General features: G+C 38.9%; 2 protein-coding genes across 2 annotated transcripts in view; both read right to left on the bottom strand.

The window, feature by feature from the left end:
- LOC118425020 (fibrillin-2-like) overlaps positions 1–16,663 on the bottom strand; it is a 21,913-nt gene extending 5,250 nt beyond the window's left edge. The window contains exons 1-26 of the mRNA XM_035833835.1: positions 16,457–16,663; positions 13,906–14,043; positions 13,627–13,789; positions 13,289–13,434; positions 12,862–12,999; positions 12,453–12,615; positions 11,955–12,100; positions 11,431–11,568; positions 10,816–10,938; positions 9,782–9,944; positions 9,382–9,527; positions 8,685–8,819; positions 8,169–8,291; positions 7,704–7,816; positions 7,543–7,592; positions 7,023–7,168; positions 6,084–6,221; positions 5,159–5,281; positions 4,462–4,574; positions 3,548–3,743; positions 3,007–3,144; positions 2,383–2,505; positions 2,084–2,134; positions 1,481–1,654; positions 911–1,063; positions 292–417 (exon numbers count right to left, since the gene is read on the bottom strand). Of these exons, the coding sequence (XP_035689728.1) occupies positions 292–417; positions 911–1,063; positions 1,481–1,654; positions 2,084–2,134; positions 2,383–2,505; positions 3,007–3,144; positions 3,548–3,743; positions 4,462–4,574; positions 5,159–5,281; positions 6,084–6,221; positions 7,023–7,168; positions 7,543–7,592; positions 7,704–7,816; positions 8,169–8,291; positions 8,685–8,819; positions 9,382–9,527; positions 9,782–9,944; positions 10,816–10,938; positions 11,431–11,568; positions 11,955–12,100; positions 12,453–12,615; positions 12,862–12,999; positions 13,289–13,434; positions 13,627–13,789; positions 13,906–14,043; positions 16,457–16,532 (3,442 nt within the window). The 5' untranslated portion in view covers positions 16,533–16,663. The remainder of the gene's footprint in view (positions 1–291; positions 418–910; positions 1,064–1,480; positions 1,655–2,083; positions 2,135–2,382; positions 2,506–3,006; positions 3,145–3,547; positions 3,744–4,461; positions 4,575–5,158; positions 5,282–6,083; positions 6,222–7,022; positions 7,169–7,542; positions 7,593–7,703; positions 7,817–8,168; positions 8,292–8,684; positions 8,820–9,381; positions 9,528–9,781; positions 9,945–10,815; positions 10,939–11,430; positions 11,569–11,954; positions 12,101–12,452; positions 12,616–12,861; positions 13,000–13,288; positions 13,435–13,626; positions 13,790–13,905; positions 14,044–16,456) is intronic.
- Positions 16,664–17,124: 461 nt separating this feature from the next.
- Positions 17,125–18,597, bottom strand: LOC118425019. Its single transcript, XM_035833834.1, has 6 exons — positions 18,591–18,597; positions 18,311–18,445; positions 18,031–18,193; positions 17,651–17,796; positions 17,409–17,543; positions 17,125–17,291 (listed from the first exon to the last, which is right to left on the bottom strand). The coding sequence occupies exons 1-6, from the start codon at positions 18,595–18,597 to the stop codon at positions 17,125–17,127; spliced, it is 753 nt and encodes a 250-aa protein (XP_035689727.1).
- Between the last annotated feature and the right edge of the window lie 244 nt (positions 18,598–18,841).

The following is an 18,841-nucleotide window of genomic DNA, read 5'->3' as shown; positions in this document are numbered from 1 at the left end:
AGATGTATACATGTACACCAGTGACATGTAACATGCATTGCCTAGATTTGGCTATTAGTATTGCATCTCAAATATCATCATCATCAGTCACTTTATTCTGCTTCTATAGTCATTGGAAAATCTACAGCTGCATTCAGTCTCAAATATTGTCACTAGTTAATCTCATCCCTTAGCTGCCTAGCCCCATATCCAATACAAATTTGTGTGTCGGAAGCATGCTGAAAATCCATTGTCATTACAAAGTGAAACTGATGGACTACTGGCACTAAAAGTGGAAGTGTTCCCACCCACCTTCGCATGTCCCCTCCACCTGTGTGAACCCAGGCAGACAGGCACAGGTGTAGTTTCCCAGGTTGTTCACACACCTGGAGAAGGTGCTGTTACAGTCGTGCTGGCCAGTAGCACACTCATCTACATCTGGAAATGGAACAAAGGTAAACATTGACTTCTGATCTTCTTTCTATACCATTTAGTACAATGTAAAATAAACTAAATTCTGCTCTTCAAATCAAAGTAAAAAAGAAAGACAGTAAGTTCCTTTTATATTTTTTAAGCCACCAAAGTGATACAGTGAAACAGTAATAGAGATACCAAGAAACAACAATCTAAATTGATGCAAATTGAAGAAAATGTTAGTTCCATCTAGCAGTTTGTAACTTAATCAAAGTTGGGGCAATTTTCAGTGAAACCAAGTCACCAACATTTTCAGTACCAAGGACAGCACACATACAAAAAGTTAAGAATATTCAGCCATATTCCCAAATGTACCCTTGTGATCTTGTTTTGCAAACTTGTCTTCTTGAGCTGGATAGCTACAAGTGTCTACACTAAATTCAAGTGTATACTGTCGTTTAAAATCTACTCAGTCTACTCCTAAAATATGTGAGTTAAAACTGACACTTTTTCTCACCTTCACATCTTAAAAACATGGTACGATCCGTTGACCTGACCTCTTGCCAGCCGACCTGACATGAACAGGTGTAGCCGGCCCCTGCCAGGGTGCAGACTCCTCCATGGCTCACCTGGCCACACCTGTCCTCCGCATCACTGCACCAGTCAATAACTGTGGGCAGGCACAAAAACAAAACAAAGATGAACCATCATCTCTCTCACTCTGTCTATATATCTTTATCCATATAGGCTGAATCATACCTTTCTGACCCTACAACTTTAAATTTGTGTGACAGTTCTAAGCTTGTCTGAAAACAGACTTTTCCATACTTCAGGTATGATTGAAATACGAACAGAGGATCACATTTATTTTTCACACATCATGTTGGAAGTCATACAATGTCATGTTTCTAGAAAAATAAAGATATATAAAAAGAAAAAGAGACAAATACTGTGAACAACAAAGAACATTTAGCAGAAAACCTCAAATATCTTTTATTGCTAGTAAAGTACTAATAGTACTGTGTAACGTAATAAAATTTGTACAGAAGTTGAAAGCATGAGAAGGAAAGAAAATATGTTGTCTTACACCCAGGGGGACATTGTCCACTAAAACACAGCCTTTCCTGTCTGTCCGGTCCCCTACAGTCCCGGCCGCCATGTTGGGGAGGGGGGCTGTCGCACTGGCGTGTTCTCTCCTGCGTGCCGACCCCACAGCTGGCTGAACAGTTGGACCAGCCGCTCCACAGACTCCAACCTCCGTCTGTAGATGCAGGACAGGATAAAGGAATGAATGAAAACCCTTTAATGTACTTTTTGCCCAAATGAGCTGAGTACAGGTCACACAAAAAAATGAGAAAGCCTAAGTTTATATAAATTTGGCTTCTTGTCACTTCTAACATAAGAAATTGATTTGTTTAATATATCACTTTAAGAGGGTTAAAAAATCTATGTTGGTAACAGATATAAAAAAAATATCTCTAGTCTAGGGACTATAATAACACACAAATGAAGAAACCAAATAGTCCAGTCTTGTCTTTGAGATTTAGGCAATAGGCTATAATCAAGGTTTGTTAACATAAGCAGAGAAAAACTCAATGACTGTTGTAATAAAGCTATGCTTCTATATTTTTCTTTGTTAAACTGACAGCTGTCTTACTGCTTACACAAAAGGCTATAATAACTGTCTTACCAACAGCTGTTCCAGTTACTGTAGGTTGAATTGTTGTTGTTCCTGTTATAGCTGTAAAAAGGTGGTTCATTATTGGTTATTTTGGCTCTTAGTCAAACCTTCATTATCAAAGTTTGTTATATATACACAAATCTGCCCATTCTTTTGTAGTTTATTATATAGCTTTCTTGATTATTGTATGATGATTGTATCTCAAGACTTGATGAATGATATTATAACAAAAATTTATATTACATTGCCAACATTGCAGTATCCATTGACAATTTTAGAGTGAGCATTGATAAATTACTTATAATTACCTGTACAGAATGTTCCATTCCCAGTGAAGCCCCTTGAGCAGGCGCATGTGTAGGAGCCTTCAGTGTTTCTGCAGTCAGCATTGCTGTGACAGTCGTCTAAACCCAGCGAACACTCATCTATATCTGGGGACACGACAAAGCACAGGATTTAAGTCAGGAAACTTTAAGGATGACATTCAATGGTCAAAGTACTGCAATATGCCAATATGCAAATCTGCAAGTGTTCCCTTTCGAATGTTAAAAAGTTTACATGCTAAAATGTTTGATGTGGCATTATTGTAAACTACCATGGTAGTTTCACTGTGATTATGACTAATAATATATCCTTAAAACTACCTAAGCCTAGCTACATGAAAATGCCAAGGATCTAAACTGAGGTGCAAAAAATGCAAGACCAGTAAGTCAACGCAGCACCCAGTTCAGCACTTTGTAATGGTTACAGAAAGTGTAGCTGATTTACAAGTAAGTATTCCAAACAAACACAAACTGAACCCAGTCACCATAACCGCTTATCATTTTATCATATTGAACAATAGTTTATGTATCGTAGCACAAAGACCTAGCTCCTCCAGTGCTATGTGTTTTGCTTGCACAGATCAAATATCATGATGATGAAACTGTTACCTTGACAACTGACACCATCTCCAGTAAAGCCATCTTTGCATTCACAGCTGAAGTAGAAGTACTCTTCCTTGCAGGTGGCATTGGAACTGCAGTTATTGGTAGTGTCTGAGCTGCAGTCTGGGAGAGCCACTAGGAGAGCTGTTAATAAAAAGAAGAACCAGAAGTGAGAGTCAAATAATGTAAATGCGGAGTGTTCACGCTAGTTTTAAGTTTGCGGTAGCGCCATGCCACAAACTGAAGTCCATGCACAGTACTGTATTGTAGTCGCAAAATGTATAAATGGAAACCCGTTGGCTCTATGAAGTCTACCAGTCCAAAACCTGTTACTGGTTTCTTGACAAGGATGCTACAAAAAGATAGAGCATTCCACTTTTGACTTCGACAGAATCTCTAAGAATAAGATGCAAGAATTGCTAAACCAATAAATAAAATAAAAAAACTTATTAGAGTTTCTGTAAACTATACTTGGGAAACAACCTAATGGTCTCATCATTACAATAACATTATTTTTTTTTACAAAATGTAAAGATGGAATGATTACAGATGTCCCCAAAAGTGGTGAGGTTGCCATCCACAGGTAGATCTCCCAGTGTGCCGTCAGTAGTTGTATCCAGGATGTCTCTCCTGAGACTGTCCACCTGTGTGACTGTCGTGTTCACCTGGAGAACCACTGCACCATCAGGTAGCCTCACCTCCAGTACTTCAGCTGATACAACAGCATCGGAGACGTTTCTCACCTGTTGGGAAAAAAATCTCCATATTATCTACTGTCTTCAGTCTAATCTGAGAAAACATATTGCAAAAATTGTGAAGTGAATGACTTGAATGTTGAGTAGCTTCTAACAATGATACGTTGTCAAGCCTTACATCTTTACGAAATGTAAGGAAACCTAGAGTATCATTCTATTTAATGATATCAAATTGTTGATAATTTGTGTGATCAGTATGACGCATATTAAGTCTTAGATTATTCTGTTATCTTCTTTATGTATAATATAGCATCTGAGCTGTTTCTCACCTGTTGGATAAAGGTACCTCTATAAGTGGCTGAAATACCCACTCGCACACTAAGTCATGTAGATGCAACGAACCACATTTTGCTCCAAGCTGGTGCAACTTATTTTTTTAGCACTGCCTCTATTATATCCTAAACCTCTATCATACTATAGACAATCTGACAGAATCCAAAGATGGACTAGCCTCTAAGAATAGGTCTCAAGCTTAAGTATGCAAAAAATCTATTAAAGGTTAGGCTTTAAAGATTAAGTAATTTTCAAAATTTAACTTTTTGAATTCTCAACCATTTTTGAATTATTAGTGACAGTTACATAAAAATAATTTTGTTGCATTTGAGCAGAGTATATATTTGTGTAATGTTGTATATGAAAACTTCCAAGTTTAAACAAAAAGATGCATTTCTTGAAAACAATTTTAAGAAAGAGAGATTCCACTTACCAAGTCCTGTATCTGTTCCTTCAGCTGTTGGTACCCAGGGGAGGTTGGGTCTGAGTACTTGATGTTGGGGTCCAAGTCCAGCAGCTTGAAGGAGGCATAGTTGGCAACAATGGCTGCGGGGAGAAACAAGTTCAACATAATTTGATCAAATGTCAGCAAAGCTAATTACAAACTTAAACGCTAGTTCACATTTATTCGTCTTGTAACCTCTACAAAAAAACAGGGTGCTTAGGGATATCAAGTCTACGGACAGTGATTTCAAATTATAATAAATTCAAAATATTGCAGTTTGAAACCACCACATGATATGATATGATCTCCAAGTAATCTTTTTTTAAACAACGGATATAGGTTACCCCGCGGATAAAGGTGAACTAGCGTTACCGCAATTTTCTAGACCTTTGGTTTGAAATTGTACACCTAATTTCCAAATTTGGACATTGAACTATAACAACAAAATTTATGTAATATTTATTTTTTCTAACCCTGGAATGTCAGAAATATTCTGCATACTAGAGTAAAATAGCAGCTTCAATTATAGTTTCCATGTAACTCTATAAAATAGTATTATAGAAAGATTATATATATAGATGCACTGAGGTGTACCTGCAGTTAAAAATCAGCTCCAATTTTGGGTACATAAATGTGCATTTGCACTCATTATCTTAAGGAATGTGTTGAACTTTGAAGAACCAACCTTCACAATGTGTTCCATTTCCGTAGAACCCGTCCTTACAGTCACACCTGAAGGATCCTGGGAGGTTGGTACAGTCAGCGTCAGCATGGCAGTTGTCTAGGTTCAGCTGGCATTCATCGATATCTGCAATGTCACAGAAAAATAGTCATTTAGGATCCTAAATCTCTGGTCTTCTCGTGACCCTTTTGAAGTTTTTTTATACCTGTTTGATCATTCTAATGGTGTGTTAATTCTCAGAAAGTTAAATCTTGCATGAATATGCGAATACAGCAAATGCAGATGAAAATACCAGTAAAAGTTCCAAATCAACTTTGCTGCATGAAAAAAGACATGCATATGATAACACTGTGAATGAACCTTGGTGTTTTTTCTTCACTTTTTAAGGAGTTTGCTCAGTGCAACTGACCATAGACCACTTCTAGGTACTGAACTACGCTCATTGCAGCATCTCTTTTCCCTAAGTCAGAAACATCAAGCTTCAGCAAGTTTGACTAACTGAGTCCCTACATTTAGGTGAAGCAGAGGTTACAAGGCTGCTCTGGAAAATTCCCTACCCCATTTAGGCTTAGGTCACATTTCCGAACCGGGGCCCGGCCGGGCAGCTTTTGGAAGCGAAAAGAGTTAATATATGAAAGACATCAAAATACACAAAATGTCAAAATAAGATTCATGGGCATGGTTTGTGTATATATCTAGGACCTGGTATACATTTTAATTATTCATTTCTTAAAACATCCCGGCCGGGCCCCGGTTTGGAAATGTGACGTAAGCCTTAGCAGGAATGGTTTGATCCACGCACACCAGGAAGGTCCCCTAACACTTTTTATAAGTGTGTCTTTTTTTTTTTACGTTGATTCATTTAATGATTTGTCTGAGTGTGTACATGTATGTATGATATGATCAAGAAGTCAGTCCAGGAAGTCACCTGTGCATTGTTGTCCATCTCCCGTGTATCCATGGTTACATACACAGGTGTAGAACAGGTACTCCTCCACACAGGTGGCCTCAGGATCACAGTCATTAGTGATGGTGTTGTTACACTCGGGTAAGGCTACCAGCAGGGCTATATAGTGGGGAAATGACAGCATTGTACGGTAAGGCCTAGGAAAAAAAATGTGGTGTTTCCTGTTTCAGTCCTGAAAAAATTAGGGTCGGTAGGTAGGGATTATTATTATTTTTTTTCTTGTATTTTTTTAGGTTGGCCAAAACTCTAGTGATATATATTACGATACAGTTGAACAAATTAAACTGAAATGCATGATGACACTTGTCTTTCAATGTCAAACTTAAATTTTGTGCATGATAGATACATTTATCCTTCATTAGACGGGACAAGCAGTCTTTTACTTCAATAGGAAGCAGGCTAAATAAAAATTCTAACTAAAAGCTATGTGACTCCACCGCCCACCCAAAAAAAAAGTCTAGGGTCGGCAGGTTTTTTTAGGGTAGGTAGGGAAACAGGAAACACAACATTTTTTTCCTAGGCCTAAGGCAAAGGCAATATCTGAATCCGGTATTATCAAATTATCTACAATGCCTGAGTGGTACCTTTAGATGATTCTATAGATATGTAGAAGCCTAATAGTATGTGATTAACAGAACCATGAGTAAAATTCACAACAAGAAAACACAATTTCACCCGGTCTGAAATGCCATATCTACAGGCTTTTAGCAAGGCATGCGCCCAGGTGTCAATTATTGGACACACTGTTCTAAAAGTTATGAGTGAGTAAGTTCTAAAAATGAGAGGAAATTGGAAGTATTAGTTGCCCTGAAGAGGCCCTTACACTGGGAAGCAGAACATTATTGTGTCCAAAGTATGACATATTAAACATTTATCATGACAGTTTACACATGTACATACAGATGTTTCCGACTGTGGTGGCGTTCCCCTCCACAGTGTAGGGACCGACCATCCCATCCAGACCCTCGGCCACGATGGCATCGTACACGTCAGCCAGCTCATCTTCTGTCACTCTCAGCTCCAACACTACTCCTCCCTCTGGGAACCTGGGTGGGCAGGAGTATTCATAGACAAGTGTGGAAACCACAATACAATTTATATGTCATAAAGTCCAATGGTTTAGGTAGCATCCACCAGGGTGGGACAAGTTCACTAGCCCAATTCATTCTATCACTTCAAGAGCTCTCTCTTCACTTAAAGTCTTAAAAGAATGATAATATGAATTCAAGTAAAAATCAATGCTAGTAATGCAAATTTATTCAGTCTTTCATTCATTTCATATTACGCTGTTATCTACATATATCTATTGCATCCAAACATGCATCTTTCACTGCAAGTACATTGGTGGGCTTATACTTTCGTCTATGTAGAAATACAGATATGCTAAAATGGTAACGTACAGCATATTGCATAACATTACCTGACATCCAGTAGCTTAACTCCAGTGACCTCATCTGACATGTTTCCCACCTAAAATGAAAAAAAAAAATGAACAAAGTTAAAAAGCAGCCAGTAATCATTTGCTTAGAAAAGAAAATTGATTTTACAAATATCAGGGGAAAGAGCAAATCAAACACTTACAAGTGACACCAAAAAGTCTTCCAGAGCCTTGTATGCTGTAGAATTTTCATCTTTGTAATCCTGTACTGGCTGTAGATTTGGCATCTTAAATGATGCATATGTGGATACAATGCCTGAAAATATACAAAAACGTGGTATTGATATTAGTTGTTAAACATGCATGCTTTGTATCCGGGTTACACCAACTTCCATATTTTTGTCTGTTAACATTTCAACTTTTTTTTAGCACAGGTGCAATGAAAATGGAGAACTAAAAGAATAACTTCAACCTGACCACTGTAATACACAATGTATTCACTCACAGAACTGTCTGTACCAAGGAGAAGACTTCATTTCAGACCCCTTTTTACATTGATTTAATGTCCACTTCCAGTATTCTTAGAAATTAAGAATTCTTGTGGCCTTGCTGCTTCTAAGACAGATAAAAATCTAGTACTATATAAGGAAGTATTCCTGGAGTCTTACGTTTGCAGACTGTTCCATTGCCCAGGTAGCCATTTTCACACTGACATGTGAATGAGCCAGGGGTGTTGTCACAGATGGCATTGTCGTCACAGTTGTCTAGTTCAAGGGCACACTCATCCACATCTGAAAGACAAGGGTATTTTAAACTTTCTGGTCAATGTAATAAGTACTTTCAGCATCTTTCCTCAATCCACTTATTTCAAAAGGCTTCAGCGACAGACTGTGAACAAACATCAGAAATTCTAAAAAAAATCAACTGTTACACATGTATAATAATGCTGTGATACATGTTAAAAATGGTTACATACAAAGTTGTTGTTATATCCTTCTTGCTGCATAATCTAAGCTGTGTAAAAAGGTGCTGGTTCAGTTTGTGCCTGTCTTTTATTTTTTAATCTGCATCCCAGTGTTTCATGCTTTCAAGCTTCTCTGGCATTTTGTAGTTGAATTTTTTCTGCAATGGTGGCTGACCAGAGTGCCATTCTACAAGTACTTGTAGAAGTTTCAGACACTCACCTTCACAGTATGTCCCATTCCCAGCATAGCCTTTGAAACAGTCACAGTCAAAGTACAGATATCTTTCTGTACAGTTGGCCAGATGACTACAGTTGTTTGTTCCATCACTGCACTCCGGTAGAGCAACCTTCAAGGCTGAGAGAAAATAGGTTTTGAACATAGTGCCTTTTATTGTTTTTCCTGCTATAAGTTAAATGATCATATGCCTAAGATGATTAAAATCCAATAACCACCTTTTCGCATTATCTTCTGCAAAAATCAAAGTATTTCCATGATCACCAGTCACCAAAACATTCATTACGCGATCATACCAGAACAGAAAATGCAGAAACAAGAAGACTGACTGCAGTACTACCGAAGCTCACCAGGGGATCCAAAGTTTGACCTTAACATTTATCTTGCTAAGATCAACTCACATGTTAGATTTTATGACAATCCACTGGTGAAATATTTCTACTATATGTATAGCTTCTTCAATTATGCTAATCACACACACATAATAAAGACTTACAGAACTTCAAACGAAAAGTGAATGCCCACCACTGCTCGCCAGCGTACTAAAATGTTACTCAGTTTAGCACAGCTGCTAATGATTAGGTTGTGGACGCAGCATAGATACTCAAATAAACAAACATACTCCTACACGCACATCCAAAACTGCTAGACAAGTGAAGGTAATACTCTCCTAGACACTTACATATGTCCCCAAATGTTGTATCATTGTCTGCTACAGCAAACATGCCCAGAGTCCCATCACCCCCCTCTGCAAACACAGCAGACTTCACCTGGTTCACATAGCTGTCAGTGATGTTGATCTCAAAAATCACACCAGCATCTGGCAACCTGGAGAAAATACAAATCACAAAATCTGCTTGAAATCTTAATTGTTAGGACAAGACTTGAACACATAAAATGGAGGCCTCAAAGAGAGAGAGAGAGAGTGAGTCAAAGAGAGAGAGAGAGTAAGACAGAGAGAGAGAGTAAGTCAGGGTGGGGGAGTAAGTCATGAAGAGAGAAAGAGAGAGAGAGAGAGAGAGAGAGAAAGTCAACAACATTGTTATTACCAACAACAACAACAAAGAATTAAGTACACTTACCTGATGTCCATCAGTTCCACACCTATGATATTAGCTGATATGTTTCCGACCAGTTCTTCCAGCAGGTTTTTGAGAGCCTGGTATTCAGGTGAGGATGTGTTGTTGTAGTCTATGGTTGGGTCCAAGTCAGTCATCCGGAATGCTATGTACTGATTGGTCACCTCTGTAGGGAGGAAAAGCAAAAACATTTTTTGTAACATCAAAGTTTCAGAAATATCCATGTATAACGTACTACTCATATGATTAGAGTTAAAGTAGTTAGAGTGGTTTAGTTGTAGTAGTACATAGTTCAACTCCATTGTATGCACAGATTGCCATACATTGTACCTGTTACAACTATCGCGCAGTAAAGTTATTCTTCTATACTATATATAATACATAAAAATGTGCATAAGTTGTGGTATTGGATTGAAATAAGCAATAGCCAACTTAACTGCTCAATATACAACACTAAACTGTTGTTGAATTAACCTTAGAAACATTCAATTGTAAATAGCAACAGTTCATCACCAAGGACAGAGCCTACGTTTTTTGGACAAAAATTACTCAGTGCAGCTGTAATCATTAAGGGACAGCTTTTGATAATCAGTGATCATTTCACTGGCATTGTATGCAGTACAGACTGCCGAGGAAGATCACCAAAGGGACTAAAAAATTGGTTTATGTGGATAGGTGGTCAATATAGACAGGATTCTTGGTGCTTGCGTCAGTGGAAAAAGTTATGTACAGGACCATCAAAAAGTGGTCACATTGGACAGGAGGTCCTTGTGCAGAGGTGGTCACTTCTACAGGTTTGACATCAATGACCTGGTGGTCCTTATGCATGTAGAGTCACTTGAATGTACAGGTTTGACTTTGATTTTGTGTATGCATAACCATGACAATACTACTTGCACATTGCATGTAAGGGGTAGTTCTGAGGCCCATAATCTACTTAAAACTGCAGATCATTCTTGCCCGTACCAGATGACTTGCTTTTAGAGCATTGATTTATGAATTGCAAGGGCAAGAACAAAATGGCCCAAACTACATACCTTTACAAAAGGTCCCATTGCCATGGAAACCAGAGTCACATCGGCAGGTGTAGGAACCAGGGATGTTGGTACAGACAGCGTTAGAGTCACAGTCTGCTGCACCATTACCGCATTCATCATTATCTGTAACAACAACAGGAACACACAGCATATAGTATTGTTACAGTTACTGTTATATACTGTACTAAAAAGAAACATGATAGCTGCAATCATTATGGGTAAAATGTTGTTTTATCGAAGTGTTCTAAATCAAATTGAAGAAGGAATTGCACACATTACATGCATTAATGTTAAAGGTATACTGTTTGAGATCTCAGAGAATTAGCAATTCTATTGGTAGAGACTACAAGGTTGATGGGGATGGTAACCCAAGTTAGCTTGAGTGCAAACCTCCGTAGTGATTGCTGGCTCAATACATTTGCGGGCTAAACACAGCCAATGAGAGTATTTAGCCAGTGGTCACTACAGGGGATGGTACTCAGGATAGATCCGAGTCTTTACTGGATCAGTAGAATCCACAATTGTATAGGCAGACCCAATAGTCTGGTTAAAAAGAAGATTGTACCCTCTAGCCTTCCATATACATCTAAGATGACATGACAAAATCTAAAATACCTTCACAGGTAGTTCCATTCCCAGTAAATCCTTCTTTACAGGCACAGCTGAAGTACAGGTACTCCTCCTGGCAGTCTGCACCAGAACTGCAGTTGTTTGTGCTTGCATCGTCACATTCTGGTAGTGCCACCAAGAGAGCTGCATTTTGACAAAACAAAAAACTTAATTGTAAATTTTTTTCCTACACTTGAAAGTCATTCTTACAGGATCTGTCATCACAAACTGGAAATTTTCCTCTTGGTAATCATTCTTTTGTCATACTGTTACATTCCAGGTATTCATTAACAACCAATCAAAACATTGTCTATCAATATCAACGAATCTTAAACTCGGCCAGTAAATTTAACTAAAAAAAGCTGCATTAACTTTGTGCTCGGACATAACTGGGCAATAAAATGTATCTAAACGAATGTAGATTTAAGAAACTACCAAAACTGTAAGATTACATGCCCCCAAATCCTTAAAGTCATCTACCTTTTCTCATCTAAGCATAAATATTAGTGACAAGCAATCAAGCTCCTTACAAATAGGGCCAAAGGTTGTAGCATTCCCTTGAACAGTGAAGTCACCAAGAGTATCCTCTGCTGTTTCCTCAAGAATGTCCTGTTTCACACTGTCTACATCAGCTGCTGTGGTGTTGATCTGGAATATCACCCCTGCATCGGGCAGTCTAAAAACAATTGAGCAGGAAAGAATAAAAGACAAATTTTCAACATGGAAAATTCCTGGCGGTTTGTTAGAGATTCCAGATATTGTGTACGAAAAACATGTCACAACCTGGCATTGTCCTCTGATCTCTGATTGGTTGAAAATTCCATCACTCCATGTGGAGTTTTCTCAGTCAGCCACTTGCCTTCTGACTGTCACACGAGCAAAAATAAAGACTTGTGGTCTAAAAGTAAAGATTTGTATATCTGAAGAGATATCACACCTAAATGTAATTTTCCTGTTGCTCCTAGTTTCACAATACTGTCACAAAAACTAATACAAAAATAGGTCAAGAGATTTTATTGTTATTTTACCTGACATCAAACAGCTCCACCGACAGAATGTCCCCTGTGATGTTCCTGACCAGTTCTTCTAACAACTCTGTCAGCTCCTGATAGTCGGCTGATGTTTTGTTCTCATAGTCTTTGGTGGGATCCAGGTCCAGGATCTTGAAGGAGATGTAGTTGGACTCCAAAGCTATAAAAAGAATCAAATTCCAAATACCATTACAAGACCCTACCTAAAACCTTTAGATTCTAAGCTAAGAACTTAAAACCACTAAGCCACTATATCAAAAGGAATAAATGTAACAGAAAGTGTACTTGACTGAATTTTGCATTAGACTTTGTGTATTAGGTGGTACTGACTTAGATATATGTACATGAATACTAATTTTGTACTTTTGAAATAATCAAATACTGGATACTATGACTTCTTCTATACCTTCACAGTAGGTTCCATTTCCAATGTAGCCGTCTTTACATTCACAGCTGAAGTACAGATACTCCTCCCTGCAGATTGCATCGGAACTGCAGTTGTGGGTGCTGTTAGAAGCACAGTCAGGCAATGCCACTAGGAGAGCTACATTGATATTGCAAACACAAACATAAGTCATTGAGTGATACAGAATACATATACGAGTCTGTAATGTCAGAATTTGGCCAAGGAGATCATGCCTACTTCTTTCCATAAATATGTTGGTTTATCAAAATGGTTTCTGATGTATGTTATAAAGAGTTTCTGAAAGCAAGTTAATACACTGTGACCCTAATCTTATTGATAACTACATTGTATCAAAATGTTTTCCATTAGAAAAAGTCTTTGAAAGTAAATTGATGCACAAGAAAGATTTCCACTTTTGCTAACTTACAGATATCACCCGATGTTGTTGCATTTCCCTCCAAGGTGAACTGTCCAAGTCTGTCATCTGAAGCCTCCTCAAAGATTTTCTGTTCAACTTCAGCTGCATCTGATACAGTGGTGGTGACTTGGAAAATCACTCCTGCATCTGGTAGCCTGAAAAGACACAGCCAAAAAGTGAGGAAAAGTGAACATGATAGATTGAAGGGTCATGAATTATGACTATAAACCATGGGATGTAATTTAGTGTAGCTGGCGTAGTTGATGGCGTAGTTGATGTTACTCTTAGTCTTAAGCTTTGGTGGAAGATGACAAAAAAACTGTTATCAAAAGCAATGTACTTATTACCTGACATCAAACAACTCTACAGAGAGAATGTCCCCTGTGATGTTCCTGACCAGTTCTTCTAACAACTCTGTCAGCTCCAGATAGTCGGCTGATGTTTTGTTGTCATAGTCTTTGGTGGGATCCAGGTCCAGGATCTTGAAGGAGATGTAGTTGGACTCCACAGCTAATTGAAAGAATGATTAAAGAAAAAAATAGCTAATTAGACTCTGATTTAGAGTTTTACCAAGTGCAAAAATTCTGAGCTTCATGATTTTCATGGAGAATTTTGCAGAAAAGCACCTTCACAGTGTGTCCCATTGCCAGTGTAGCCATCCTTGCATCTGCAGCTGAAGTAAAAGTACTCCTCCTTGCAGTCTGCATTGGAACTGCAGTTGTGGGTGCTGTTTGAGCTGCAGTCTGGCAGGGCCACCAGTAAAGCTGAAATTCATCGAAAAGAAAATTATTATACATAATATATTATTATTTATGAACTCAAAATCAAACAAGAGTTCGTAGACCTCAGGCCTGCATGAAATGTATTGGGTTTCTGTAGACCTATTGTGTATTTTTGCCTTTTTGTCTGTGGTACGTGGTTGGAAAAATGAGCTTTTTACCGTGTTGGTTGTGCACCATGCAAAAGTCTGACTCTGAAATTCCATTTTCTGAATTTGTAAGTTTGGACATGGATGAACATTACTTATTTTGGATTTCTTAAGTATGTAACCAACCACAGTACTTTGAAGTTGTTGAGACGCTACCTTTTTTTGTCTCAGATGGCCCATGCACATGTAGTTACTCTGTCACATGATATACTAATATCTTCCTATTTCAATGTACTGACCTAATGCAGCTGCTAAGTCTCCTTGGTTTGTGTTCTTCCAATGATATTCATTAAAGATTTATTTCTGGGGTGTTATTCACTTGACATCGGAATGTTACTCGCATAATTTGACCAATGATACTTTTATCTGTAGTTCCATAGACATTAGACAATATGAATAGTGGTAGCCCCCATGCAGCAGCAACAGTTAGTCCCCAGGGTGGTATGATATTTTCATTCAATCCATCCAACCCAAACCTAAATCTCCTGTAGTATCTAAGCCAAATTTAACAGCACAATTTACTATGAAAAATGTCCTTGTCAATCCCATTTATAGATGGCAAGCTGCTGGCAATGGAAGCTTTGAAAAGTTCAGAAGCTGTTGTAGTCAGAGCAAACACCCAGCAAACATCCCCGCAAACCAATGAGCAGTTGCTTAGAAGGGGAATTTCATCATATATTTGCCGCGACAAAATGCAACAAACGATACTGAATTCAAAACAGAACAAAGCTAAGCCTCCACCACTTAACCCTGCCTGTACCATAGATTAAGCAGGCCCAAAAACCAAGCGAATATGACTAGCCCAAAACAACAAATTACCTGTATACAGTATGGAAATGGCATTACCAAAGAAACAAAAAGAAACACAGGACAAATCATACACATACCTTTCTCTTATGCCCACACTCTATACAGTTCTCCTCCACATTAGAAAATTGCATCTTCTTCTGTTTAAGTTCAAGTTCAACCATGATTGCCAACAGGGTAAAGGAACTTGTACCGGAACTTAAAACTCAGTACTATACAGCTCTAGAAACACCACAAAGAGTAATAAGCAAACTCCAATTATACCTGACCAACAGATATATAATCTGGCACACTCCCGTCATCTGGCAAACTGTCAGTGCCACTAAGTAACCTGATACATTGAAGGTGGCCCAGGCCAGATGATGGTTCTACACCCAACCATAATCTGTTTTTAAAACCAAGCAGATATTGGGAGGATGCCCCAACCACACTAAAACAGGGTCAACCTATACAGTATCAAGTTCAAGCACTAGGAGGCCCAAAATCAAACCTGACCACCAGGACACCACAAACAACTCACGTACCAAATGGCAACACAATGGCACCTTGCGTTCCGGAGATACAGCGCACGCCCCGTGCCCGCACAAAAGGTAACCTAAAATGTCAAGTTCAAGCACCAAGGGCGCCAAAATCAAAATTGAGCATTATTCAGCCACCGCCGACACATGTGCCAAATATCATCGCGCCAGCACCAGCCGTTCAGAAGATATAACTCCGGAAACACCCCTCCCGGACACAAAATTCGACCTGACGGGTCAAGTTCAAACGCGACAAGGCCCAAAGTCAATCCTAGGCAACAGGCAACAACCCCCCACCCATGCACCAAAAATCGTCGCAATCGCGCGTATCGTTCCGGACACACAGCGCCAAAAGTGCCCCAAAAACACCAAAAATGCCACCTTCAATGTCAAGGTCAAGCGCCAGGAGGCCCAAAATCACACCTGAGTGTCAGGCTACCACCCCCAACCCACGTACCAAAAATCGTCGTGCTCGCACCATCCGTTCACGAGATACAGCGCCCTACATCCCCGGCTACCGAAAAGTTTCCACCAGCATCAAAACCATACCTGCATACATGCAGGTAAAGATTGATGGTTGTACACATATTCTCATCATGATATTGAAATTACAATTTATGTGAGCGTGAAACTTTTGCTGTTAATGTTTATACCAGGGTATTCGACAACTGGCAGGCAAAAGTATGTTACTAGATGTTACTTCATCATACTCAAGTTATCAGATCAAATTTATATTAGCATTATGAATTTCATATTTTGTCTACCGACTGTGTTTTGCCAGTGCAACAAGCTGTGGCATATAATGACTTCATCGAGATCGCTCCTATAACACTGTTATAGCAAATGGTTTGAACACTTGGCTCAAATTCACCAAACCAGCACCCCATGCAAATCCTAGATATTGACAACAAAGTACAGACTCACATATCGCCCCAAATGTTGTGTCATTCCCATCTAAAGTAAACTGTCCCAGTCTGTTGTCTGAAGACTCGCCGAACATGGCTTGTTTGACATCGTCAACATCGGTAACAGTCGTGTTGACCTGGAATATCACTCCTGCGTCCGGCAATCTAGACAAACGCGGAAACAAAGTCGTCAAGAAAGGATTTACATTCTTTTAAGAGAACTTAAGACCTTGAAATATACGCAAACTGCCTCAAAACTGACGGACCAAACAAAATTCGTCAGAACTGTCCGCCATCTTGGATGAAGCTGCTCCTGATTACCAATATATCAACACATGATATCCGCCTGTTGATCAAGGGTAATAGAGTCTGCGCATCTATTCATAATTCAACTCAACGCTACCTTACAAAGAGGACATTTCTGCCACCAATAATAAATACGGTGTTCCTGATAGCTTGATTTCCGGCACATATAAAATCAGATAATTGACAAATTAATTCAACTAGGACATAGAGTATGTATCGAGTTTCTGAATCAGAGTTTAATGTATTAGTCATCTAATGGGTGTTGAATGTGATAATGGTTAACCATCAATGACCATTCGTACTGAAAAGAAAAACAGATATTACTGAAAAGTGAATATTAATACAGCACCGTTAAACTTTTGCAAAAAGTATCAAATATCGTTACCTGACATCGAATAGCTCCACTGACAGTATTTCCCCTGTTATGTTGGCTACCAACTCTTCCAGTATGTCTTGCAGATCCAGGTAGTCGGGAGAAGTCTTGTTTTCATAGTCTTTGGTTGGATCCAGATCCAACACTCTGAACGAGATGTAGTTTGACTCCACAGCTAAAAGTACAACATGAAAATTATATCATCGTGTGTAGTTTGAATAAAATACTCAGTAAAGTAGAGTGGTAAACTGTTTTATATATAACGTTAGTTGGTAAGTAGTATTATGCCTACCTTCACAGTCTGTGCCGTTGAACACGAAACCGTCTGAACACACACAGCTGAAGTACAAGTACTCTTCCACGCAGTCTGCGTTGGTACTGCAGTTGTTTGTGCCATCAGAGCACTCTGGTAAGGCCACAAGTAGAGCTGTAAACGAAGGAATGGGATGTTAGATCAAGATTAAGGCCAGCTACGCAAGATATACGTAAAGAGGATAAAACAGAAGTGCTGTAAAGCAAAAACATTATACTTACAAACTGGACCGAACGTTGTGGCGTTCCCTTCAAGAACAAACTTCCCAAGTCTGTCGTCTGCAGCTTCGTCAAAAATGGCGCCTTCCACACTGTCAGTATCAGATCTGGTGGTGTTGAGCTGGAATATCACCCCTGTATCTGGTAACCTGTAGAATTCCGTAAAATGAATGATGGTAGACCTGCATTTTATAGGACGTCATTTGCACTACAGAATCACGGAGGAAAAATAGCTTTCCCTTACGGAAAGGGGTTATGTAGGTCTAGAAAATTCTGAAGAGCGTTATTGGACTGCTAATCCTCAGTCGTTATCAATTAATCATTCGGGATATGTAAGACGATAGATTGAATGATTTTAATGTGAAAAGGTCACTATGAAATACCTGACGTCAATCAAGTCTACAGCCAGAATGTCCCCCGTGATGTTTCTAACAAGCTCCTCCAGTACGGCAGTTAGCTCCAAGTAGTCCAGTGATGTCTTGTTCTCGTAGTCCTTTGTGGGATCCAGGTTCAGGATCTTGAAGGAGATGTAGTTTGACTCTACCGCTGTGGTGGCAAAGAAAATCAATTCAATCAGACGTTAGTTTCAAATGTTCAATAAACCCACATGAATGTTGATAACAATATAAGAAGATTGTGTCATCTTTTCATTCATTTGAATACCTTCACAGTCGGTTCCGTTGAAGGCAAAACCGTCGGAGCAAACACAGCTGAAGTATAGGTACTCCTCCACACAGTCTGCGTTGGTACTGCAGTTGTTGGAGCCGTCAGAGCATTCAGGCAAGGCCACGAGAAGGGCTGTAGATGAAAAAGAAAGTTGCTTATGTATTGTTTAACGTAATTGGTAAAATGAAAACGGTTTTACCAAATAGATCATTGTAGACTAAGATTTATCAACTAGAACAGCGCAATGCAAATGACAGTAATTATTTGGTAGGGTCACTTAGCATTTGAGCTAAGCCGTTTGCTATTGCAGTTTTCACCCGACTGAATGAAAAAAAATCAATGTAAAACATTTCTAACTACTTTTATGACGTGCAATTAAAATATTGTAATCTAGAAATGAACACCCTATAACAATGTTTTGTTCCGTGACCTTTGACTCCCAGGTCACAAGGTCTCTGGTCATCACAGAAGAAAATGGCGGTTCATATGAAAAGCTCGTCACCAAGCTTCTATAATGTGTCGTGAGTA

Source organism: Branchiostoma floridae, chromosome 10 (genome assembly GCF_000003815.2).
Source record: "Branchiostoma floridae strain S238N-H82 chromosome 10, Bfl_VNyyK, whole genome shotgun sequence".
NCBI lineage: Eukaryota > Metazoa > Chordata > Leptocardii > Amphioxiformes > Branchiostomatidae > Branchiostoma > Branchiostoma floridae.
The sequence above is the reverse complement of the archived record's forward strand: the minus strand, read 5'-3'. Positions and strand labels throughout refer to the sequence as shown.

Bases quoted from the DNA above. Each gene is read 5' to 3' on its own strand.
- LOC118425019 (XM_035833834.1), bottom strand. The intron at 17,797-18,030 runs GTATTTCATAGT...GGAATTCTACAG, and splicing joins GTAGACTTGATTGACGTCAG to GTTACCAGATACAGGGGTGA. The intron at 17,544-17,650 runs GTAAGTATAATG...CTTCGTTTACAG, and splicing joins CACAACGTTCGGTCCAGTTT to CTCTACTTGTGGCCTTACCA.